Raw genomic sequence first — 26,867 nt, 5'->3', positions numbered from 1 at the left:
TTTTTTGTTTTTTGAGGATTATGTATATCCTTAACCTTTTTCTCTCCACCCCTCCCTGCCCCACCACCAGCAGTTCTACTTTTGAAACAAAAGTTCTAGTTCTTGGGGGCATTTTGATGGATACAAATAGATACTGGAGATTATGCTCATTATAGCTTCTGTTTTTTTCAGTTCTGACCACAGGCAGGCCTCTAAGCCTCTAACCAGGCATTTGCCTGGTTCAAATCCCAGCTCCGCCACTTACTAGCAGGACCTGTTTTTTAGCCCCTCTATGCCATAGGAAATGGAGATACTGTCACTGATCCTACCTTACAGGGTCCTGGAAGGATGTAGAACATTGCCTGAACAAAGTGTCAACAGAGCTGTTGGTCAGCTTTACTCTGAAGTTTGTGCCATAACTTGCGTCATTCTACAGGTGAGGGAACTGCAACACAGGCAGGTTAAGGACCTAGCAGGCTGGAATCAGAGCCTTGGGAGTGAGGGCAGCAAGAGGCAGGAGCAGGGCACTGTCCACCCCAGTGGTGCCTGCCAGCCAGTCTGTCCGATTATGTGATTGTCATTTAGTATCCACCAAATTATTATTCAAAATATATACAAGTAACACAAATCTAGGACTTTTACAATGGACATTCTACCAAAGTAGCTTTCTTTCTAAGAAGTGACCAAGGAAATGTGTGGGCAAGGACAAAGAGCCCATAAAGAGTTCGGAAAAACAGGTTCCAGCCTTGTAGACAGGGAAAGTGAGACCTGCTGGCAGAAACTTGTTCCTGCCTGAGCCGGGAACAAAACAGGCCTTTCATTAACTAGAAAGCTTGGCTCGCAGAGCCTCATTAGGGTTGCCTCCGGAAACTTGGCTCAGACTGGATCTGTTGAGAAGAAACAAAAAGAGGGAGTGCAGCAGCCCACTGGGAATTTGTCCTGTGCCCCAAACCACACCACCTGCCGCACCTGGCCTCCAGCCCCTGGGCAGAACCCACGTCTTGCAGCCGCCTTCCCCTTCTAGAGGAACCTCCAGTAGAAGTCTAGGCTTAGCTTCCGGCAGAACTGCAGGGCTCCTTACAATTCCGTGCAAAGAAATTAAAACCCCAAACCTGGGGGAATGTTTTTCATCAGCCGGCAGCTTTTGTAGAATAACAAGGATTAGAGAAACAATTAGCAGGAAAAAAAAGAGAAAGAATTAGAGGTTTGACAGTCAGCCAGATGAGGAGAGAAAAATGAAACCTGCAACATGTTGCCAGAAAGCATCAGGCACTGAAAATTTTGAATGGTTTCAAAAGGCCAGACAAGCATCTTCTTTGCTAATCCCCTCTCTCATTCCACCAGCTCTGGGGAGGAAGGCAGGTCTCTATCTGGAACCCAAGCATACATAAGTGGATCTCTGTTATCACCATCTTCTGTCCACATACTCGTTAAACTTGATACGGTATAGGTATATTTATATATGTAGGCTGCTTGCCTTTTTTCCCCTTTTTAAATCAACTTTATTGAGCAAAATTTACATACAAGATGATGTACTCATTCGTTTTAACAAAACATATATACCCTAGGCTGCTGAAAGCAATAGCCCAGAAATGGGTTGGCATTTACAAGGAAGATGTATTAGCTTACAAGCTTAGAATTCTGAGGCTGTGAAATGTCCAAATCAAGCCATCATCAGGATGATACCTTCTTCCTGAAGACTAGCTGCTGGCAATCCTGGACTCCTCCGTGACATGGCAAGGCACATGGTGGTGTCCGTTGGTTTCTCCCTTCGCTTCCAGCTTCTTGCTTCAGTGGTTTTCTCTCTTTCCTCTGAATTTCATTCTCTTATAAAAGACTCCAGTAGGAGGATTAAGATCTGCTCTGGACCATGCCTTAAGTGAAGAAACCTAATCTAATGTGCCACCTACAATTGTCCACACCTACAGGAATGGATTAACTCCAAAAACATACTTCTCTGGGATCCGTAAAACCTCAAACCATCACACACGTGAATCAGGATATAGAACATTTTCATACCCTCAAAATTTCCCTTGGGCAGAGAGTGTAAACTGCAATGTAAACTATAATCCATGCTTAGTGGCAATGTTCCAAAATGTGTTTATCAATTGAAATGAATGTACCACACTGAGGAAAGATGTTGCTAATGTGGGAAAATGTGGGAGGTAAAACACTGTTCCCTTGGGCCTCCTTGTAGTCAAAATCCTTCCTCTTCTCATCCCTGGCCTCAGGCCTCCACCCATTAGAGATTAGTTTTGCCTTTTCTAAAATTTCACGTAGTTAGAATCATGTACTCTTTAATCTCTGACTTCATTCTTTGTTTTCTTGCTGCTATTGTAAACAGAATTTAAATTTCATAATCAAATTGTTTGTACTTAGCAAAAAAAAGCTATTTTTTGTTTGATGACCTCATGTCCTACGACCTTGCTGAATTCACTAATTAATTCTAGTATTGGTTAAACAAATTCCTAAGGATTTTCTATGTAAACAATTACCTCATCTGTAAAAACACCTTTACTTCTAACTTTCTGATTTCTATGCCTTTTATCTCTTTTTTCTTGTCTTATTCCACTGACTCAGAACTCTGGTGCAGTGCTGAATAAGGAGTAAGAACAGACATCTGTGCCTTGTTGCCTGTCTTAGGGTGCAGGCAGCAAATATTTTACCATTAAGTATAATATCAGCTGTAGGTTTCTTTCTTTTTTTTTTTTTTTTTTGTAGGTTTCTTGTGGACACATTTTATCAGGACAGAGAAATTCTTTCCTATTCCCAGTATGTGAAGAGCTTTTTTCCTGAATGGAGGTTAAATTAAATTTTGTTAAATGTGTTTTCTACATCTATTGACATGATCATTTGCTTTTTCCCCTTTATTCTGTTAATATGCTGAATTATATTGATTGATTTTCAAATATGAAACCAATACTACTTTGAACAGAGTAAATAATAAATACATTGCATGAATGAATGAGATAGCTTCCTTGATATGAGATTGCTGGGTCAAAGGGCACATGGATTTCAATATTTTGACAGAAATTGTCAGACTTCCCACAGAAAATGTTGTCCCAGGCTTCATTCCCAACAGCAGGTCACAGTCACAGTATTTCTGTTCCACCATTGTGCACTGGGGGAGAGAGAAGCTCTCAACTTGGGGGGTGGGGAAACATTTGAGATTTGAACTGTTCTCCAAAGAGATCCAGGAGTTCAGCTGGCAGAGGAGGAGGGTATAAAAAGAAATACAACAAATCAGAGTGACTGTGGCTAAGAGATTTAAACTGGAGTCGGGAGGGCATTCTGAGATCACTTTTAGGCAAATCTTAGCCAGTGTTCACAAAATGCCAAAGTAGACAAAGCCTCAAGCAACAATGTGCCTCAACCCTATGGACATCAGACCATAAAACAAACCGCAAGATAAAGAAGCCAGGCAGGTTAGTACAGGAAACAGGGAAGGCTGCTGATCTGAACAGGGCCACGAGACCCCAGCCGGAAACCCCCTGAGGGAAGGCAGCTGCTTGAGAACAAAGTCATAACGGAGCCGAAAAGCCTGCAGAAGACCTTGGTCATGAGGTCCAGGAGTGTGACCCTCCAGGGCTCAAAAAAAGCCCCTAGATAACTCCAAACAGGCCTCCCCATTGGTTCCCTGAAGGCTGACAGGAGAAAGTAGAAAAGCAGCCAGTGGGGACAGCAGGTAGCTGAGATCCCTTCTTACCTTGGCGAAGGGGGAGGAGGAAAGGCTTTGAAAAGACCTACCCCAGGGCCCCACCTGGTGTGACCACCGTGTCTTGGGTTGTACTATCTCTTGTTATTTAATAAACTCTTTTGCTGGCCTAATTAAACCGGCACATCCCTGAATTCTTTGTTACAGTGAAGGAAGGAACCTAGAAACCCAGAACCCAGGGCATTCTACTAACAGAAATTAGAAAACTAAAACCGGAAGGACATTTGGAATACCCCAAATATCCACCAACCACAAACAACTTAGCTAATATTTTTCTTTAAAAACCCTTGCCCTCTGTGTGTTTTATGTATTTTATGCATGATATTCTGTATAATTTCTCTAACAATAAATTCATTTTTTAAAAATTCGAACAAAAAATAATACACTTGCCTGGAAATACCAAGATGGGATACAATTTGGGCTGCTAACTGAACCTGTGCTCCCCACATTGCAATTCTAAGTCCCTAAATAAATACCTCTGTGGCCTTGCAGCTTAGTTTGTTATTTCTAGTTGACTGGGGCATCCTAGGCAGAGGAAACAACATGTTCAAAAGCATGGAGGCATAAAAGGTCATTGCATCAGCCACTAACTAGCTGTGTGACCTTGGGCAAATCTATCCTGCTTATCCATAAAAAAGGAACTAAAACAACGGGGCTGGCAAACATCTGTGAATATCCAACGCCATTATACACACAAAAAAAACCCAGAGAAACTATAACGTGAAGGCAGAGCTCTTATTAACAAGGAGATGGGGAGGTTTGTTGATATGTCTGTCACGGTACTAGGCTGACAAGGAATTAATAATGCACTTGGGAAAAGAAGAGAGAAGGCCACAGGTTGTGTTGGAGTTAGGAGCCTGGGACTTGGTCTCCAACACATCTTTGAGGGAGGAGCCAAGAAGCAGGGCTCTGTTCCCAGAGGAGGAGCAGTGCCTCCCCCTCCACTCAGCCTCCTAAACCATCTTCAGCTAAGAATGCTAAGTTCCTAACAGTGAGGCATTTGGGAGAGCCAGGAAACACGTAGAAACTCACTTTGTTCCCTCCCTCCCTTCCTCCTTCCCTCCCTCCCTTCTCTCCCCTTCCTTCCTCCCTCCCTCCCTCCCTCCATTTACTGAGCTCTAGTATAGCTTCTCCTCTCTCCAGACCTGGAGCAATGGCTTTATTATAGACTAATGACTATATTTGTATTTTGGATGACTGCGCCTAAGAGTTGTTTTTGAAGAGTCCCAGCAATCAAATACACATTGGCCTACTAGCTCCTGTGTTTGCACATAATTCCTCTTCTACTTAAGCTCTTTTTCTGTTTACACACAGGGAGTCTAGTTGCTGATCTGGTCAAGGTTACTGCTTTTAGCAGCTGTGGGAGATGGCAGAGGAAAGGCCCTTCAGCATCTGGTTCCGCTGGAGGGGGGTGAGGGAGGAGGGGTAATGACAAAGTGTGAAGGGGTGGCCCCTGAGAGACCGTTAATACTTGAAACCTGCAGCAGCTGGAGCTAACGTGGAGGAGGGGATGAACTGATTTGAATTCTAGAAGCTACCAGTGTCAGGTGAGTGATGGACTGCTGAGAGAGGGCAGGCCAAGGTAACGTGCACGTTTCTGGCGTTGGTGGCAGTGCAGATGATAGTGTCACCACCAGGACGGGAAATTCAGGTGGTAGAGCAGGTTTGGGGGAGGGGAAGAAGGAGTTCAGTTTGTGACATTTATTCATTAGTTCCTTGGGCCTTGCAAAGCTGCAGCTACCCTGTCAGGAACAAACCATGAACAAGAGACACAAAGTCCCCGGACGCCTGAAGTTTACATTCCAGGGTCGGGAGGCTCACAAGATAGATCAACAAAGTAACTGCACAAGCCTAGGCGAGGAGATTAGAATGGGGTCATGTGCTACCAGCGTGTTTAGGGACGGCCTCTTGTATCATTTGAGAGAGACCTGGAGGTTAAGACGATGCCAGGCCGAGTTTGACAGTGACCTTGGGACCTAATTGCAGAGAAGCTGTTTAGATATATAGACCTCAGAAAAAGTTTGGACAGAGCTAATCAGAAAAGATAGGTCGAAAGCATACTGCAAAATACTTGCAGCACATAAAGACGTTTTGGGGAAGGTCAAAAGCACACAAAGTAATACTAGGGGCCCGCTGGGATTTTCGGCTGTTTTGGTCACGTTTTTTCGCGAGTGTGAGACGTAATTTTTACATCTTTTCTGCGCATCTTGAATATCACAGGCAAACGAAAAATAGGAAAAGAAAAACGGCAAACCCAGCCAAGGCCGAATTCACTGCCTGCGGCTAAGGCCAGGCAGCCTCCGCCAGCCAGCCTCGGCCAGCCGCCACCCCAGGCCCTCACTCGCCCGAGCCGGCGGCTGGAACTCGGTCCCCGGCCGGCGGGCCCCGCCCCAGGCGGTGGCGTCACCCGGCCCGCGCCGCCCGCCGGCCAATGGGCGCGCCGGCTGGGTCCACACCCCCACCGCGCCCCGCCCCCAGGCCCCGCGCGCGCCGCGTGACGTCAGGGCCCGGCCTCCGCCACGTGACGGCCGCGCGCCGGGCTCGGGCTGGCGCCGGGCTCTCGCCGCAGAGGCCGGTGAGGTGCCGGCGGCGACGCCGAGGGGGGGCGCGGCGCGAGCGGAGCCGGTGGTCCGGTCCCGCGCGCTCATGGCGGCGGCGCCGGCGGCCGCCTGAGGGCCCTCGGGGCGAGCGGACCGGGCGACCTCGCGCCTGCCTCCAGCCACCACGCGCCCGCGGCACCCGGCGGCGGCGGGCCGCGGAGCCGGCGCGGCCATGGCGACGGGCGCTCAGCAGAAGGAGAGCACGCTGCTTCACCTCTTCGCCGGCGGGTGAGTCCTCCGGGGCCGGCTGCCCGCCTCCCGCGCCGGCCCCGGCCGCCGCCCCCTCCTCGCCCGCATCCCCGCCACCCCCCGCGCGGTTCCCAGCGCTTCCCCGGGGACTCGGCGGCCCCCTGAGGAGGGGGAAGGCCCGGCGTCAGGTGGCAGGTGGGGAGGGGCCCGTGGGTGGTCGTGGGGCCTGGGCGGCTCCGCACCCCGCCGGGCCGCGTTCCCGGAGGGGGCTCCTACCCCGCGGGTCGCGCTCCTGACGCCCCTCCCCTCCGCGTCGCCAGCTTTTTCTCGTTTTGAACAATTCGTGGCTGGGGTGAGTGCGTGTCACTCGAGGTGGTTCTGCCTAGCCACCGTGACTCAGTCCGCCCCGCTTCCTCCCAGCCCGCCGCCCTGGCCCCTCCGGAACTTCTGCGTGGCCTCTCCCGGCCGTCCTTTTTCAGAGCCGTGCACGGGCTGGTCGGTGCTCAGGGTCGCCCACGAGTTCCTCAGGGTCGCCTAGGAGCGAATTCAGACGGTCAGAAGGACCGCAGGGGTTGCTCGAGGACAGGGATGCTGGAGAGCGGGGTGTTGAGAGACGAACGGGGAAAGCGCCGAGGCTGTCAGGAAGGTGTGTTGAAATGTGTCTCAGCTGGTGATGGATGCGGAGGCAACAGTGTTAAGATCTGCCCTGTTTTCGGAGCGGCGAGTTGGAAAATCAGACATCTTAAATTTTTTTTTTTCCGTCGAGGCAACCCCTTTCTAGGGAGGGGGGAGTTAGAAAGGAAGCTAATTTTGTTTTCAGAGAATGAAAACTCAAATGTTCTTTTATCCCAGCTCTTGGCGTTGGTCCATTTGAAGTCTTCCAGGTGGTTGGAGTCTTGACCTGAGTATGTTAGTTGACGCTGTGACTGTTCCCTAGGTGTGTTCCTCATTACAAATTAGTGATGGTTGAGAAACTTACCTGCAGAGAAAAAACTGTGGTGCAAGTTTGGTGCGCTCTTTGTACTTTTTCTTCCAGCTGAGCACCCAGTTACTTTTTCTCCAACCAAAGAACTTTGGTTGTTCTTCATAGGAAGACTTTCTCATTCATCTCTTGAGCCCTGCCCTCAGCCTCTCCATTGACATTCCCTTTGGGAGTAACACAGGGGGGAAGCATTCTTAAACGAGGGCACTCTTTCTGTCAGTTTATCATTCGTGAGGTTTATTAAAATCTTGTGGTTTTTAAACCGACAAGGATAGTTTTTAAAAAATGATATTATGCTCACTTGAGTTTGATTGATTGTTTTTAGTGAGGTGGTCTTGTAAAAACTACTTTCTATTTCCAACTGGAGAGTTCAATGCTCCGGAGCAGCCTCTGCTGAGACTCGCTGCTTAACTGATGGCACTGTCTTGCTGAATTTCCTTATGTGCCCTTCACACTGCCCGCCTCTTCCCTTGGAGGGTGCAAACTGCAGCATCCTGTACAGCTGGCCGGATTAATTGAGCTGTGGGTAGTTTATTAGGGTAGTGTCTGAGGCCATTGCATTTACAACAGTTCAGGATTACTTGCAGGTATTTAGGAGAGAAAATACATCTTCAGTAAGGATGTTTTCATAGTAACGAAATGGATTTTGATCAGTTCCCAACAGCCTAAAATATATCACCTTGATTTCTTTCAGGGTGTATTACCCAGTAGTTAGTCAACCCAGTGGTCCCTCCTAGTCTGGGTGGAACACACGCTGCTTTGCTCAAAGTGACTAGTTTCTATTGTTGTTAAGCTGGCCTCTTCTCAAAGAACTAAGTTCTCTTCCTTTGAAACCTTCAAAAGAAGCCAGAAGCCCTGCTTTTAAATCTATCGCATTTCTCCTTATTGAATAGCCATTGGAAATCATAATCTCAAAAAGTTTAATGCTATCAGTAATCAATGATACTGAATAAATATTTTTGCTGGGTATAACAGGTTTACAAATAGTTGAAATTAGTTTTAGATCCTAGAAAATAAGAACTATACAGTACAGAAACAACACAGTCTTCTTGAATTTAAAATTTTTAAAGTTAGTGTGGCAGTTTGGTGATGTTTATTAATTCCAAAAAGAGGTATTGATTATGTTTGTAACCTAGTCTGTTCCTCTGGGCATGATAACCCTTTGATTGTATTAGATTCAGCTGAGATGTTTGATTAACTTGTGTTAAGATTAGGGCTTTAATTCAACCACATCATTAGACTGAGACTCAGGGTAGAGTCCATGCCACCTTGGGCTGATAAAACAGACACTCCTACGGAAGTGTGAACACAGAGGAAGAGAGACAACTCAATGGACACTGCAGAGGACCCTGAAAGAGAGATGAGTCTGATAGCCTACAGCTGACCTTGTGAAGAGAACAGAGCAGCTGAGCCCGCAAAGAAATGAGCCCCAGGGAGAGAGACAAGCCTATGCCAGCCTACAGCTGAGATCGGAAGAAGCTGGGACCACGGAGCCTTAAGAGAAGAAGAAAGGCTGAACCCTCGCAGACACGCCTGCCATCTTGCTTCAACACGTGGCAATAGAGTTTGGTAAGGAAGTAACCTTGAGTTGGACTCTTTAGGGCCTTGTGAATGTAAGCGTCTACCCTAAATAAATACCCTCTATAAAAGCCACCAGATACTTTGCATCAGCACCCCTTTGGCTGACTAATACAGTTCAGTTTCTTGGATTCTTTGCCAAGGGGGAACTATTCCTACATTAACTTGTAGTATTCATATTTTCAGTAGTATGTTGCTTTTAAAAATTTTACATAAATTAGTGTGTAATGCGATTGTAAATTGCATTTCTGTGTTCTCTAATTTTAATTATAATGGGTTCTTAACCAGGGATCTGTGAGCTTGAACTGAAAATCAGAAACCATTATGCTTGTAGGGATGTGTGGGGGGTCTGATATATTTATAAATTAATACACAGTATAGTGTGGACTTAATAAGGCGTCTATGGTTTTCACCTCACTAGCAGAGGGGTCATGGAACAAAAAAGGTTCAGAACCCCTGCCTTATGTCATTGTTTTAGTACTTGTCAAGAATAAAGTATTGCATGAATTCCAGTTTTGACAGTGTTACCAAATTGATAGAATAGCAAGTTACTCTAATTTTATGATTCAAGATAAAGATAGATGCTTGTATGATGTTTTTGAGGAAACTAGATAAAGGTTGAACTGACAGTTTTTTTTTTTTTTGAGGTATTGGGGGGCCAGGGATTGAACCCGGGATCTCATATGTGGGAAGCTGGCACTCAACCACTGAGCCACATCAGCTTCCCTGAGTTGGGTTTTTTGTTTTGCTTGTTGTTTGTTTTTGTTTTTCCAGGAGGCATGGGGAACTGAACCTAGGAGCTCCCGTGTGGGAGGCAGGTGCTCAACTGCTTGAGCCACATCTGCTCTCCTGAACTGACTTTTTTTAAAAAAAGATTTATTTAATTTATTTACTAATCCCCTGCCACTTGTGCTGCTGTCTGCTTTCTGTGTCCATTCGCTGTGTGTTCTTCTGTGTCTGCTTGCCTTTTCTTCTCTCTTTTTTTAAAGATTTATTTCTCTCCCTTTCCCCCTCCCACCACCCAACCCCCATTGTCTACTCTCTTGTGTCTATTCACTGTGTATTCTTCTGTGTCTGCTTGCATTCTCATCAGGCAGCATGGGAATCTGTATCTTTTTTTGTTGCGTCATCTTGCTGCGTCAGCTCTCCATGTGTGTGGCGCCACTCCTGGGTGGGCTGTGCTTTTCGCATGGAGTGGCTCTCCTTGTGGAGCATACTCCTTGCGCATAGGCCTCCCCTATGCAGGGGACACCCCTGTGTGGTATGGCACTCCTTGTGCACGGCAGCACTGCGCATGGGCCAGGAGGCCCTGGGTTTGAACTCTGTACCTCCAATATGGTAGGTGAACGCTCTATCAGTTGAGCCACATCCACTTGCCTTCTCATCTTCTCTTTAGGAGGCACCAGGGAACCAATCCTGGGACCCCCGACATGGGGGAGAGGCACTCAATTGCTTGAGCCACCTTAGCTCCCTGGTCTGCTGCATCGCTCACTGTCTCTCCTCTGCATCTCCCTTCATTGTGTCATATTGCTGCGTCAGCTCTCCACGGGCATGGGCCAGCTTGCCTTCACTAGGAGCCTCCGGGATTTGAACCCAGGGCCTCCTAGATGGTAGGCAGGACCCCAGCCGCTTGAGTCACATCCATTTCCCCTGAACTGACTTTTGGGTAAAATGAAATTCTCAAGAGATCTGTTAAACAAGGAGCTTGACTTATTGTTCTTAGCTTTCATCTCAGGAAAATATTTTCAGGGAAAAAAAGTAAAAATACAGAAAACAGGAAGAAAATTAAAACCACCCACCAACCAACACCTAGAGAAAAGCACTTTTGACAGAAGTTCTGTGTGTGTGTGTGTGTGTGTGTATATATTTATATATTTACCAAATGTAATTTTATATTTTGTTTTAAAATAGGTTAATTTCCTGCAAACTGCTTTTTCCTTGGTAATGTATTGAATTTTAGTGGCCACATGGTCGTGGTTTTCATGAGTGCACCATTAATTGGTCCCTATTTATTTACTCTTCAGTGCCTAGGTCATGGTGACACAACAATGAGGAAGGCAAAAGCAGCCTCCAAGCCCAGCGAGTGGACTTCTGTGAGATTGTCTACAGAATGTTTCTCTAATCTCCTTATCATGGCTCATTCTTTGCCATTATAAATAACTGGGCATCCCTATGTATATATGTGTACTTCTCTGGTTATTTTATAACTATAAACCATAAGAAGTGAAAATGCTGAGTCAGAGCACATCTTTCAGGCTTTTGGTACCTAGCAGCACAGTCATCAACCTTCTCTTAGGGCAGGGGCTCTTAACAAGGGGCCCATGAGATTGTACTGAAGTTCAAAAACACAGTATTCTTGTGGGGATGTGTTCGTGCAGGCATGATGTATTTATTAAATAATACACAGTGTAGTGTGGCTTCAGTAAGGGGTCCATGGCTTTCACCTGACTGGCAAAGGGGTCTGTGGAACAAAGTAGGTTAAGAACCCCTGTTTTGGATGACTTCCTTCTGCATTGGGAGCTTGATTCATTTGCTGTTGATTTTTATTCTTTAGGGTATCTGCCGTTTTCTACGTTCTTCCCTCCCACCCCCCAAATCTGGAGTATAGATGTCAGGACAAAAATGTTCACTTTCCCCACCTCAAAATCTGGGTAGTAAAGTTGTCAAAACAAATAGAGGTGCAAGCAAAATTTTGTTGTTTCTAAATAACAAAACCTGTCGTTCCTTTTCTACTGTTAAGGTCCAACCAAGAACACTGAAATCATCATCCGTGGCCCTTCTGTGTCTAGGCCTTATTTGCTGTTGAAAACAATACCTTCAAGCTTGTCCTGTCAACTCTGGGGCTTCTGTTGCCCAGGTGATGCTAGGTGATGTCCTATATCTGCTGAAAGGAGCAGTATCATAGCAGCACAGCTATTTAGATCTGCTCAGTACCTGAAATACCTGGACTAAGCTTTAATCAGATTTAAGACTCCTGGCCTGGATTACATGTGTGAGGGGTCTTATTTTGTTTAGTTATCAAATATACTAAAATAGCCTTTAAACTGTATTTTAATGGGAATATGGTATATCTTTAAGATTTTAAAATCTATTCCACAAATGCTTTCAAAATTCAGTATTTTTCCTTTTATTATGGGCAGCTGTCATGATAATATGCGTGGACTATGCTTGCCCCTCCAAATTCAATGCTTCTCAGTTGGTTACTTTTAAGGAGTACAGAGATGGCACTTGTTAATATATTTGCTGGGGGAACATATTGAGAAGATGCAGCACTTTTTTGAAATGCTTAAAGAAATTTTGATAAGACAGATATAGGGTACACATAATATTTTATATACAGTTTATATGAATATACTGCTGTGTACATAAATTGGCTTCCATTTCATACAGTGTATTTTGTGTATGTGAAAAGTATATTTTTAAATTGTGTGGTATTTCGTTAAAAGGATTCCACTAGAAACTGAGCTTCATGAGGGCCATGTCTGTTTCTTCACTGGTATAACACAAGCATAGTACAAGGCACTTAACAGGTGCTTAATCAATACTTGTTGAATGATTAACTAAGTGGGGTTGTAGATTGAGGTGGCCTAAGTTGTCTCAAATAAAGAGAAGCAGTACTTTGATTGTGAATTATGAACTTGGTTTCATGTTAAGATTTGTTGAAACTGTATTTGCATAAGGTGATATTATGGATTTGGAAATCTATGAGAGATTGAGAAAGATACTGATTCTCTTCAGGCTCAGAACCTACCGTAGAGTTTTTATTCATTCAGGATGCTATTTTTAGTTTTCTCTCAAATGAGATAGGATACAGGAAACAGCATCTAAAGAAGAATTAGCTACATCAAAAACTATGTATTTTACGTTAACTGAGTGAATACAGAATTTGCATAACCAAAATTTTAAGCCTTGTGCCAGGTATTCAAATAAAACATCAAAGAGGCAACTAGTATTTTGTGACTACAGAAATAGCAGATGAAAAGGAAAAATTACCCAAAATTCCAAAGATAGGAAGAATTACAGGGAATTTGGGCAATATCTTTTGTTGGTTGAACCTGTGTTGTACATTTATATAAACTGGCAGTTTGGAACCAGTTTACTGTTAATTGGATAGTGATGATTAAAATGAGAGCACATTGGCCTTGGCTTTAGTGCCTAAAATGGGTGAGTATGCATAGAAAACAGAGATTCTTGTTGAAAACATCTAGTTTTTTAAAATTGCCCTTGCTATTTGAAACTTGGAGTTAAAGGTAAAATTTTGTGTGCATAATTTAAACATTTTAGGTACTTCTGTTTGACCACAAAGAGGAGAAAAATCCAGTTTAATCCCATAGTAGTAATATTGTAGCTTTGTTTTTCTAACTGGAGGAGAGGCACTTAAGCTGTAAGGGAGAAAATTAAGAACTTTGTGGGTGTAAAAAGGTAAAAGGTTAACTTTTTATTACGGTAATAAACACAGGACTTCAATTATGGAAAAGAAGAATGAAAGAAGGTAGAGAATCAAGGGAGGGTTATGCTTTTATAAAAAAGGGAACAAGTGGTAAAAGGAAAGGATGAAGAAAAAAACCTAATTAACAGGTTTTTCTCTAAATTAGGCAAATAGACGCTAGAGAGTAACCATCTCCTGTGACTGCTCTTAGACATGTCATTTAAGCACTGTTCATGGCCTTTCTGCCAACTCTGCATTCACATCCTTTGGATGGTGTTTTAGTTTACCAGATGGCTGCCAATACAAAGTACCAGAAATGGGTTGACTTTTGTAAAGGGGATTTATTTGGGGTAAAGCTTACTGTTCCAAAGCTGTAAAATATCCCTATTAAGGGACAATCAGAGTTGTTTTCTCACCAAAGTCAGCTGCCACATTTTGAAGCAAGAGGCCACCAATCTCTGCCAAGGTTTGAGCCCAGCTGAGGGCAACCAGGCATATAGCAGGGCTCATCTCCTCTTGAGTGGCTCTGTCTGCCCAGCTTCTCAGGGGTTTCTGTTTTCCTGCAGTCCTCTCTCTGTCTGTGTCTCTGGGTTTATATCAGACCGGCAAGGTGGCAGATACTCAACCTGAATCACTCCTCATTGTGATGTAGTCTAGTCCAAAGCCCTAAATTGTTCTTATCAAGTAATCTAATCAAAGGCTCTCGACTGAATTTAATGCAATCAAAGGGTATCATGCCCAGGGAGGAATAGAGTAGTTTACAAACATAATCTTTCTTTTTTTGGGATTCACAAAATAATCTCAAACTGCCACACATGGTTTATTCAGAGTGAGAAAACCCACAGAGCATTTTCTCTGGACTTTTTCTGGTCAGTGACTAGAGTAGTGTTACTTTAGGAATGAAAATAAATTAATAGCCAAGAAGTTTCCTCATAGTTGATAAAAAAAATAAGTCCTAACTGCTTATTGGAAGATTATTTTTAACAATAAAACTCTTTAAGAGCTTTCTCGAAAAGTTTATGTACAAGTTGGGTTTTTTTGTTTTTTATTGACTAGGATAATTTTGGAGGCTTTCTGTTGGAAGTAAAAGAAAATTAGCTTAAAACTGGCTTTAAACAGTAGGGGAATTATTAGCACATATACCTGAATTATAAAGGGAGAAGAGGTTTTAGATGAGGGGTTATCTAGCTCAAGAGTGTCACTGTGTACTCCATCTGTGACTGCTCTGCCTTCCAGTGCTATCTGCTGGATTCTAAGATTGGTTCCATTGTGAACACAAAATGGCCTCCAATGGGTCCTAGTATTTTTAAAGATTTATTTAATTTATTTGTTTATTTCTTCCCAGCCCCTTGTTTTTTATTTTCTGTGTCTGTTTTCCTTGTTTCTTTAGGAGGCACCGGAAGCCGAATGTGGGACCTCCGATGTGGGAAAAATGTGCCTAATCACTTGAGTCACCTCCACTCCTAGCTTTTGTTTTGTCTCTCATTATGTTTTTCCTCCCCACGTCTCTTGGTCGGTCATCTTGTTGCATCAGCTTGCCACACCTGCCCCTTGTGTCAGCTTGCTGTCTTCTTTAGGAAGCACTGGAAACCTCTTCTCCCTGCTTTGTTGTGTCTCATTATGTTTTTTCTTCCTGTGTCAGCTTGCTGCACCTGCTCGTCACCTTCTTTCGGAGGCACCGGGATCAGAACCAGCGACCTCCCATGTGATAGGCAGGAGCCCAGACACTTGAGCCACACCCACTTCCCTGTTGAATTCGAGTCTTGAGCATAACTGTTATTGGACTGACTTGGGCATGTTTCCATCTCTAAGCCTGTTGTTGATACCAGGGGAATTATGCTGGTTGTCTTAGACCGAATCACGTATCCATCCCTTAACAAATAATTGTGGCAAGATGGATGGGAATTGCTGATTGGCTCAGGTGAGTTGGGGCTGGGACTAGAGGTGAGTTCGCTCCTGTATGAACTGTATGGCTTAAGAAATCAGAGTCATGTTAGGACAGAGGAACGGGAGGTGGATGCTGGGGAGACAACCAACATGCCCACCACCTTGGTTATACTGCCTTCAAATATGTTGTCCATTTTATTGATCTAAACAGGGATTTTCAACCTTAGATGGGTAATTCTTTCTTGTAGGGGGCTGTCCTGTTCAGTATTATAGGATGTTTAGCAGCATCGCTGGCCTCTACCTACTATCTGTCCTTTCCCTCCCTGCATTACAAAACCAAAAATGTCTCCAGATATTGCCAAATGTCCTGGCAGAAGAGGGGATAAAATTGCCCCAGTTAGGAACTACTGGTCAGAATAAGTCTTCAAACTTTGATCACACACCCCTATGATTAGAAATATGCACATTCCCTTGTATATTTATATTATCCTACCAACATCATACACAGAAAACAGATTAAATGATGAAGGTTATAAATACAATGAAATAGAAACTGTAATGTTTTCTTTCTGTAGCCAGTGAATCACAGTGCACATTTCTTAGAGTATTGACCCCACTCTGGACATTAGTGGCTGAGAACTGTGGCATCACCATGTAACTGGGTGTTTTTTATTTATCCCCCCCCCCCCCCAACGCGGCTTGCTTGCTGTCTGCTCTCTGTGTCCATTCGCTGCTTGTTCCTCTGTGTTGTTGTTTTTGGCTTGTCTCCCTTTTTGTTGTGTCATCCTGCTGAGTTGCCTCTCCACAGTGCAGGCTGGGCGACACTCCGCAGCCTGTGGGTGAGCCTGCCTTCACAAGACAGCCTTGGATGCGAACTCAGGGCCTCCCATATGGTAGATGGGAGCCCAACTGATTGAGCCACAGCCACTTCCCTGTAACTGGGTATTGAGTGTGACCTTTCCTGTTGTCTGAGCATTGGCTGTTAGAGTCCTCAGCTGAACCCTGTTAAAAAGCCCTTTCATCACTGGGGTCATACCCCTCCTCTAACACTTAGAAGAGAGGCTTTATTGGCTGGTGGTGGACAGGCAATCTAATCAGTCTTTTACAGTTTTTATACAAGTTTGAGAATTAATTATAGATTCGACATCCCTGAAAAGAGGTTTGGGGAACTTTTCCAGTTTTCTGCTCTGGTTAACATTTAAGATACATACTGTGCCTGATGCCTATATGTTTTATGGTTATAAGAATAGAGAATGAGTGAATATGTCATACATTTTATCTTCAAAGAAATAGAAGTAAAAGGTCTAGTTAATATTAAAATCATCAGGGCTCTGTGCTTTTCTGTAGAAACTTTATACCTATTCTAAGGTGCTTGCTAGGTTATAAGTACAATTTGTTTTGCTCATGCTACATGTCCCCACTCTTGAGAAGATCTTGGCTGTGGATGGAGGGAACTTATAACACCAGGAGATGAGCTAGTGTCTTGCTTTGTGGCCAGATGCTTTCTGCAGGAGAGAAGCTGCATTAACCCATGCCTGCAGAGTAAGAAGGGACAATATCATGTACTTGGGAAGGTCATGGGGTGACTTCCTACCGCATATCACCTTGTTGGCTCCTGGAGGGTGTGGAAGGATGCTCCAGTAGGTCACCTAGCTTAGTGGTAAGGAGTGTGGGGACCAGTGGCAGAAAAGACACCGTGGTGCTGCCCAAAGGCTCCCACCTGAGACCTCATCCATGTGAGACAGCCCTGTCAAGATCAGCAAAGCCAATCCAGCTGAGAGCAAAACAACTGCCTGCTGAGCCCAGCCTAAATCACCAGCACACAGAATTGTCAGCTAAATTTAAGGTTGCTGTTTAAGCCACTAACAGAAATAAACCAACCATGTTCCTCCCAAGCATACTACAGCAGACCCTTCTTCCTCTGCCAACATGGGTTAATGCAGTCTCTCGCCTGTAGAAAGCACATCTGGCCACAGAGCAAGATACTAGCTGGTCTTTCAGTTTTATAAGAAACCAAGTAAGGCAGAAATGACATTGGGTGATGGACTGCAGGTGGACAAGTTGAGGAAAGGGTCCCCTGGTAAGCTTGTTCACCACACTGAGAAAGCCAGCGCAAACATCTACATGGAATCAGCATTTGCTGAGGCCTCCGAGATAATACACAGGCAGTTAGAGACAGACAAGACAGGGACCACATACATGAGACTTTGTCAGACAACCCTACAAGGAAGGGAAGAAAAATGAAAGAGCACCCCAAGCCCTCCATTCCACCCCAAGTCTTCTCAAGCCATAAGTCTAGATGGTAGTGATAGAGGGAAGTATTGAATCAGATTTGAGATTGAAATTTTAGAAGGGACTGAAAAACTGGAAGTTACCAGGAAGTTATGGAACCTGCCCATGACATCACTGACAGGAAAGGCAGTCAGGGAAGCAGAGGTGGGTGGGAGGCTGGCAGGCAGAATTGTGCCTCATGGAAAGTGTGGAGAAGACTGCGGAGACGCAGCTGCACACAACTGCTTTAGAGCACTCTGTTGTTGCTTTTTAAAACAAATCAATTTTATTGATACATGTCAACAAAGCATACAATTCATCCAAAGTGGAGCACTTGTTTGAGCAGTGGTTTACCATGTCAGGAGCTAGGCTATTATCAGAGGTGTTCTTTGTTCTCAAAGAATTGAGAATTGATGAAGTTTTTTTCTACAAAGAATATCATTTGTTATCATTTTAAAAGGTTTGGACCTAAAATGATTAAATGTTTTTAGAAAAACCTGGAAAGCTAGTCTAGAGATGTCAGTATGTCAATATTATCTTCTCAGGTTGATTGTCTTGTGCTTGTTGGTTCATGAAAAAAGAAAAAGAATTGAGCTGAGAGAATCTTTTAAAATTCTGTTCTAAATTTCAGGAAGATTCTTACTTGGAAATTTTAGTTTAATAAAATTTAAATTTTAGTTTAATAAAATTTAGTAAATATGTATCCAACACAGTTTAATGACTTAAAGTATCCTTTGGGCATTTTGTATCTAAGATCTTCTCTAATAGAAAGGGGGGCTTACGTATTGAGGAGGGAGTAAATTTTAGTTTTAATATGGTTGTTTACACTTTGCAGTGTTTGCCCATTTTCTTGTAACACTGTGAGGTAGGCTTGAGTCTGTTTTGTGAATGAAGCCTCTGCAGCTTACAGTGCTTTAGCTCCTCCAGCTGGGAAGTGGGCGTAGAAGGCCAGGGCTTTGTCACCATCTCCTACCCCCCCTCCCACCTTAGTCTTAGTTGGGAGCTTAGCCTGCCATCCTAAGAGGCCGTGGCTGACACTTAGCCTGGCATTAGCTTTGTTGAACAAAATAAATACCTCCTGCCCAGTCATCCTCTGATCAATGGAACAGATTTGTTTAGAAGACAGTTGACCAAAGTAAAGACTGCAGTTGACTTGGGAACAAAACAAAGAGATGGTTGACCTGTACCATCTTTGAACTTGTTGACTTTCTGATGAAAGGATTTACCCAGAATCTGTTTCTTCAGTGGCAGAGTTTAAGTATGTTCATGGTTTGATTTTATGTTCAAATGCTATTGAACCAGAAATAGATTTCAGATAGTTCTTTATCTTGCTCTGTAGCATTTTTTCAAATGTCTTTAAATGTTATACTTTTTTAGCACACAGTTATTACTGTAATAGATAAGAGTAATTCTGTGTGACAGGACATAGGTTACAAAGTTTTTTTGTCTTTGTTTTATTTTGTTTAAACATTTCCCATTATATCTCATTTTCTTTCTTTTATTTATTTTTTTTAGGAGACTCTGGGGATTGACCTCGGAAACTTGTACATGGGAGACATGTGTTCATCCACTGAGCTACAAACCGCACCTCCCCCCCCTTTCCTTTAGATATATTCTAGTTTTTGGAGTAAGTTACACAGATCCATATTGTTAAGTTCCAGTTTTTTTCTTAATACAAAAAATTCATTAGAGTTTTGAAGACAGCTATCAAGTCAGTATTTTCCATTTTTGAGTGTTAATGTAAAGTCTAAGTTAGCTCACAAAGCTGTATATACACGTCTTTCCCTAAGACTCCAGTAGAGGACCCTTAGTATAGTGGAAAGAACATAGGCTTTAGAGACACACGTTCTGGATTTGGGTTTCAGTTTAAAAATGTAGCCACTTTGTGAGCTTGAGAAACGATATAACCTCATTTGAGACCCTGTTTTTCCTTCTGTAAAATAGGAAAAATGCCCCCTGCCAGATCGTGAGGGTTAAACAGTAGTTTGCTATATTGTTCCTTTCCTGCTCTGCCCTCTTGCTTTTTTGATTGCTGGGTTTTGGGCTACAGTTTAAAAAAACAAAAAAACCAGTATGGTAGATAAAAAGCTCAGTTAAACCAGGTGTATTAGTCAGCCAAAAGGGATACTGATGCAAAGTACCAGAAATCTGTTGGCTTATATAGAGGGTATTTATTTGGGGTAGAAGCTTACAGTCATAAGGCCCTAAAGAGTCCAGCTCAAGGTTACTTCCTTACCAAACTCTGTTGCCATGTGTTGAAGCAAGATGGCAGGCATGTCTGCGAGGGTTCAGCCTGCCTTCTTTCTCTTAAGGCTCCGTGGTCCCAGCTTCTTCCGATCTCAGCTATAGGCTAGCATAAGGCTTGCCTCTCTCCCTGGGGCTCATTTCTTTGCGGGCTCAGCTGCTGTGGTCTCTTCACAAGGTCAGCTGTACACTATCAGACCCATCTCTCTTCTGGGGGCCTCTCCTGTGTCTGTTGAGCTGTCTCTTTTCTCTGTGTTCTTCTCCGGTATGTCTACTTCTGTGTGAGAGTCTTGTTGTATCAGCCCAAGGGGACTGGGACTCTATGCTGAGTCTCAGTCTAATGATGTGGTTGAATCAAAGCCCTAATCTTAATATAATTTCATCAGATGGCTCAGCTGAGTCTAATATAATTAAAAGTGGTATCATGCCCAGAGGAACAGACCAGTTTACGAATATAATCAATATATCTTTTTGGAGTTCATAAACAATATCAAACTGCCACACCAAGTTTACCTGAATAGCCCCAAGTGGCTATTTTCCTCCCCTTTCCCCACTATTCCATCTGTATACTTCAGTCTCTCTGTGACATTCAGGTTCCTCGTTATAAATTGGGACTAAATACCAGTTGCTGCCTTGTAGGACTGGGGGAGAATTAAATGCTTGCCATAAAATAATCATTCAATAAATGGCAGTAGTGTCTATTATTTGTCCCAGTAGCTTCCAGCTCTTAGTGATCAGAATTTTACTTGCTATATGGAACTACAAACTCCTGATTTTAAAATACTGCAGTGGGATTTTCCTTTAGGCTCTCTGAGGGGCTGGGTTGACTTCCAAATTTCCAGCACATTTAGTGGAGCAGGGAAGCTAACAAATATTCCATGTGTGCCAGGACCTATCCTTCCTTTCCGTTGTTACTTTCCCCCTCAGAGATGCTGGCATCATATTAATCGTACTGAACCACCTGTTCTGTGGCAGCTGCTCTACTCCAGCTGAGTGCTGGAGGGGAGGAACATACCCCTAAGGAGCTCCCAGGCTAGTGGGAGAGGCAGCATGTGATGCCAAGCCGGAGGGTGAATTAATGTCCTAGAAGGTTGTCATTCCATGTAAGGGCTGCTCTTGAGTCAGATCTCATGGATGCAGTTTGGTTAGTGGGGAGAGATTGTGTTTGTGAACTGTTTGCATTATAGAATATAGTTTAACTTTATTTTAAGAATTTGGAGTTGGTACTTTGAATAAATTGCTAGCATTCTTGCCAAGTAGAAGCTCTGAGGGTTCGTTTTAATGAAAAATTAAATCTGATTTTAATAATCCCTTTTCTTAGTAAATATTGTTTGGTTGCAAAGATGAGAAAGCTGGTCTGATGGCTCTTGAGGAGCCTTTACTGTGGGGCAGTGTTCTCCCAAGAGTGAGAGCTTTGTCACTCTGTGTGTGAGAGAGAGAGAGAGAGACAGACAGACAGAGAGAGTGAGAGAGAGAGGATTTTAGTGATATGGCATTGTTGAATGTAACTAGCCCATCAAAAGTGATTTCACAGATAGTATTGCTTAAGAAAAGATGGAAGTGTAGGTTTAGTCAGATTTTTTTTTTTACTTTTGAGTCCATCCACTAATTCTTTTATGCTTTTTTTTTTCAAATGTTTATAGCAGCTTTATTCAAAATAACCCGAAAGTGGAATAAAGCCTGATGTCCATCATCTGGTGAGTGGGTCAGTAAATTGTAGCACATTCATACATTAGGATACTACTCAGCAGTTTTTTTAAAACAGGAACTGTTATTACATGCTACAACACAGGTGAATCTCAGAGCCTTTGGCTGAGTGAGAGAAGCCAGACACAACAAGCCACATACCAATTCCATTTATGTGATATTCTTTTTTTTTTTTCCTTTCCCCTCCCCCCGTTATCTGCTCTCTGTGTCCATTTGCTGTGTGTTCTTGTGTCCGTTTGCATTATCAGGTGGCACCAGGAAACTGCTCTCCATGTGTGTGGTGCCACTCCTGAGCGGGCTGCGCGGCCAGCTCACCACACGGGTCAGGAGGCCCTGGGGATCGAACCCTGGATCCTCCATATGGTAGACGGATGCTCTATCAGTTGAGCCACATCTGCTTCCCTATGTGATATTCTTGAAATAGCAAAACTATCGGGACAGAAATTAGATCAGATACACCCGCCGTGCCTTTTAGAGATGCCACATGAGATTGTGCACCAGCCATGTATTCAGTGGAGTGTAGTAAGAGTAAACAAAGGCAGAAAGATGCATGCCAATTCGGGGTGGGGGAGGCGGATTTCAGTTTTGGGAATATCAGGATTTCAATTGCATCTTTAATGGTTTATTTCTTAAGAAATATTTTCCATATGTTTTTGTTTGTCTGAAATATCTCATAAAATTTTTAAAAGAATAATCTAGAGTAGCATCACTCTGCTGTCTTTTTTGTCATAGCACCTATCAGAACATGACGTGGTGGTGTGCACTCATATAATTGCACATAGCCTGTTCTCCACTAGCACATCAATTTCAGAGGGACTTTGGGCCCCTCTGTATCTTTAGAACAGTTCCTGGCACATAGTTAATCATAGTTAAATAGTTAAACCAGTCGGTGTTTATTGAGTGACTAAATGAAATCATTGATTTGTACTATGGATGCTTTTTTTTGGGTAAGATTTATTTTATTTACCCCCACCCCATTGTTTGCTCTCTGAATCTGTAAGTTGCATGCTCTCTGTGTCTGCTTGTCATCTTTTTTTTTTTTTTTTTCAGGAGGCACTGGGAACCTAACCCGGGACTTCCCATGTGAGAGGGAGATGCCCCATGGCTTGAACCATTTCTGCTCCCGCTTGTTGTATCTCTCGTTGTGTTTCTTCTTTGTGTCACCTAGTTGCCTCAGCTCTCTGCACCAGCCTGTCACGTCAGCTTGCTGTCTTGCTTGTCTTCTTTAGGGGTCACTGGGAACCAAACTCGGGACCTCCCATGTGGTAGGTGGGCACCCAACTGCTTGAGCCACATCCATTTCCCTGAATGCTATTTCTTGACTTCCTGGTATCCTCAGAAACAACTGGCCCTGGGGTGCCATCTCCCCCAGTCCTGGGGCACCGTCTCCCCCAGTTCTGGGGCATTACAATTTTCAGTTCATTCCCACTAATGGTGAATATAAATGTTCCTATCGCTCTACATCCTCTCCAGCACATGTAGTTCTCTATCTTTTAAAACAGTGGCCATTTCTAGTAGGTGTGAAATAATATTTCGTTGTAGTTTTGATTTGTATTTCTCTAATCACTAGTGATGTAGAATATTTTTTCATGTGTTTTTTTGCCATTTGTATTTCTTCTTTGGAGACAAGTGTTTATTCAACTCTTCTGTCCTTTTTTTTTTTAACCATTTTATACTGCCCCTGTTATTTTCCTACGAGATGTCTCACTCATCTGTCTGCTTGCTGTGTTTGCCAACTGTGTCAGCTTGTCTTTGTTAGGAGGCACCGAGTACTGAAACCGAGACCTCCCATGTGGGAGGTGGGCCTGAGCTGTATCTGCTCCCGTCCATATTTTAATCAGGTCATTTGTCTTTTTATCGTTGAGTTGAAGCATCTCTATATATCATGGATGTTAAACCCTTATCGGAAATGTGGTTTCCAAGTATTTTCTCCCATTGGGTCACCTGCCTTTTTACCCTTTTGACAAAGTCTTTTGAGGTACAAAAGTGTTTAATTTTGAGGAGGTCCCATTTATTTATTTTTTCTTTTGTTGCATGTACTTTGGGCATAAGGTCCAAGAAACCACCACCTACCACATGATATTGAAGATGCTTCACCACATTTTCTTATTTATTTATTTATTTGTGTGTTTGTCGTCCGTCCCCCCCCCCCCCCCCCCCCGTTGTTTTGTGCTTGCTGTCTGCTCTCTGTGTCCATTGACTGTGTATTCTTCTCTGTCTCCTTGTCTTCTCTTTAGGCGGCACCAGGAACCAATCCTGGGACCTTTTGAAGTGGGGGAGAGGTGCTCGATCTCTTGCGCCACCTCAGCTCCCTGGTCTGCTGCGCCTCTTATTGTCTCTCCTCTGTGTCTCTTTTTTTGTTGCATGGTCTTGCTGTGCCAGCTCTCCACCAGCACTCCTGCATGGGCCAGCTCTCTACTCAGGCCAGCTTGCCTTCACCTGGAGGCCCCAGGAATCAAACCCTGGACCTCCTATATTGTAGACAGGAGCCCAATCGCTTGAGCAACATCCACTTCCCTACATTTTCTTCTAGCAGTTCTATGGTCCTGGCTTTTATATTTAGGTCTTTGATTCATTTTGAGTTGATTCTTGTATAGGGGGTGAAATAGGGGTCCTCTTTGATTCTTTTGGTTATGGATAGCCAGTTCTCCCATACCATTTGTTGAACCAGACTCTTTTTTCCCATTGACATGGACTTGGTAGGTTTCTTGAAAACCAGTTGGCTGTAGCATTGAGGGCTTATTTCCAAACTCTCAATTCTATTCCACTGATTGATGTGTCTTTCCTTATGCAAATACCTTGCTGTTTTGACCACTATAGTTTGTAATATATTTCAAGGTCAGGCAGTGAGATTCCTTCCGCATTGCTCTTTTTTAGACTGTTTTTGACTATTCAGGAGCACTTTCCCTTCCAAATAAATTTGGTAATTATCTTTCTTATTTCTGTAAAGTAGACTATTGGAATTTTGATCAGTATTGCATTGAATCTATAAGTTAGTTTGGGTAGGATTGACATCTTCACAGTATTTAGTCTTCTAATCCATGAACACTGAATGTCTTTCCATTTGATTCGTCATTGATTTCTTTCAACATTGTTTCATAGTTTTCTGAATATAGATCCTGTACTTACTTGGTTAAATTTGATTCCTGGGTATTCGAATCTTTTTGTTGCTTACTGTAAATTGATTTTCCACCCTAATTTCCTCCTCACATTATTCAGTACTAGTGTACAGAAACATTATTGATTTTTGCATATTGATCGTGTATCCTGCTGCTTTGCTGAACTCATTTATTAGTTCAAGTAGCCTTTTTGTAGACATTTCAGAATTTTCTATATATAAAATCATATCATCCGTGAACAGTGAGAGTTTTACTTCCTCTATTCCTATTTGGATGCCTTTTATTTCATTTTTTTCTTGTCTAATTGCTCTAACTAGAACTTCTAGCACCATGTTGAACAACAGTGGTGACAGCGGGCATCCTTGTCTTGTTCCCAATCTTAGAGGGAAAGCTTTCAACCTTTCCCCATTGAGTATGATATTGGCTTTGGGTTTTTCATAAATGGCCTTTATCATATTGTGGAATGTTCCTTCTATTCCTATCTTTGGAAGTGTTTTTATCAAGAAAGGATGCTGGATTTTGTTGAATGCCTTTTCTGCATTGATTAAGATGATTATGTGGTTTTTTTCCCTTCAGTTTGTTAATGTGTATTACATTAATTGATTTTCTTATGGTGAACCACGTTTGCATATGAGGAATAAATCCCATTCGGTTCTGGTGTATGTCTTTTTAAAAATATATTTATTTTCCCCCAGCCCCACCCCTGCCCTGCTGTCTGTGTCCATTCGCTGTGTGATCTTCTGTGTCTGTTTCTCTTTTTTGTCTTATCTTCTCATCTTTCTCCTCTAGAATTCAGAAGGATTTGATCCTGGGGACCTCTAATATGAGGTTCCCTGTCAGTTGCTCCACTCAGTTTCTGGTCTCTGCTGTGCTTTGCTTTGACTCTTCCCTTCATCTCTCTTTTGTTGCATCATAATCTTGCTACATGACTCACTTGTGCAGACACTGGCTCACCACGTGCGCACTCATGTGGGCACTTGGTTGCCATGCAGACACTCGGGGGTACTCGGCTCACAGGGTGGTCACTGGCTCACCATGCAGGCATGCTTTCTCTCCCTTCTTTTTCACCAGGAGGTTTCAGGGATCAAACCTGGGTCCTCCCATATGGTAGGTGGAGGCCTTATCACTTGAGCCACATCTGCTTTCCTGTACAAGTCTTTTGATATGCTATTGGATTCTATTTGCAAGTATTTTGTTGAAAATTTTTGTGTCTGTTCTTTAGAGAGATGGTATGTAATTTTCTTGTAGTGTCTTTACTTGGCTTTGGTGTTAGGGTAATGTTCACTTCATAAAATGTGTTGAGTAGTTTTCCCTCCTCTTCAATTTTTTGGAAGAGATTAAACAGACTGGTACTAATTCTTCTCAAAATGTTTTGTAGAATTATTACCTGTGAAGCCATCTGATTATGGACTTTGTTGGAAGATTTTCAATGACTGATTCAATCTCTTTAAATATGTTTGGTTTGTTGCATTCTTATATTTCTTGTAGCATCAGTATAGGTTGTGCATTTCTAGGAATTTGTCCATTTCATCTAGGTTGTCTACTTTGTTGGCATATAGTTTCTCATAATATCCTCTTATGATCCTTTTTATTTCTATGGGGTCAGTCATAACTTCCTCCTTTCATTTCTGATTTTCTTGGTTGTATCTTCTCTCTTTTTTCCTTTGTTAATCTAGCTAGGGGGTTAATTTTATTGATCTCAGAGAATCAGTTTTTGGTTTTGTTGACTTTATTTTTTTCTCTCTCTCAATTTCATTTATTTCCCCTTTAATCTTTATTGTTTCTTTCCTTCTTCTTGCTTTGGGCATGGTTTGATGATCTTTTTCTAGTTTCTCCAATTGTTCAATTAGCTCTTAGCCTTTAGCTCTTTCTTTTCTAATACAGGCATTTAGGGCTATAAATTTCCCTGTTAGCATTGCCTTTGCTGTATCCCATAAGTTTTGCTAAGTTGTTTTCTCATTTCATTCATCTCAATGTATTTACTAATTTCACTTATAATATTTTCTTTCACCCACTGATTGTTTAGGAGTGCATTGATCAGTCTCCACACATTTGTGAATTTTCCCCTTTCCAGTCTTATTTTTTTTCTTTTTCTTTTTAACTTTAAAAAATTTTTTTCTTTGTCTTTATTTATTTTTAATGTTACATTAAAAAAATATGAGGTCCC

General features: G+C 42.9%; 1 protein-coding gene across 3 annotated transcripts in view; it reads left to right on the top strand.

Annotated features, from left to right (window-relative positions):
* Positions 1-6,298: 6,298 nt before the first annotated feature.
* Positions 6,299-26,867, top strand: part of SLC25A33 (solute carrier family 25 member 33) — a 44,938-nt gene continuing 24,369 nt past the window's right edge. The window contains exons 1-2 of one of the 3 annotated variants that reach the window (XM_004470600.5): positions 19,150-19,257; positions 21,518-21,571. In XM_004470600.5, coding sequence (XP_004470657.1) covers positions 21,558-21,571 — 14 coding nt within the window. In that variant the 5' untranslated portion in view covers positions 19,150-19,257; positions 21,518-21,557. Of the gene's footprint in view, positions 6,523-6,836; positions 9,035-19,149; positions 19,258-21,517; positions 21,572-26,867 lie in introns of those variants that run through there. The other 2 variants (XM_058304463.2, XM_071217796.1) reach the window with 2 other exon arrangements.

This window comes from Dasypus novemcinctus, chromosome 9, assembly GCF_030445035.2.
Source record: "Dasypus novemcinctus isolate mDasNov1 chromosome 9, mDasNov1.1.hap2, whole genome shotgun sequence".
NCBI lineage: Eukaryota > Metazoa > Chordata > Mammalia > Cingulata > Dasypodidae > Dasypus > Dasypus novemcinctus.
The sequence above is the reverse complement of the archived record's forward strand: the minus strand, read 5'-3'. Positions and strand labels throughout refer to the sequence as shown.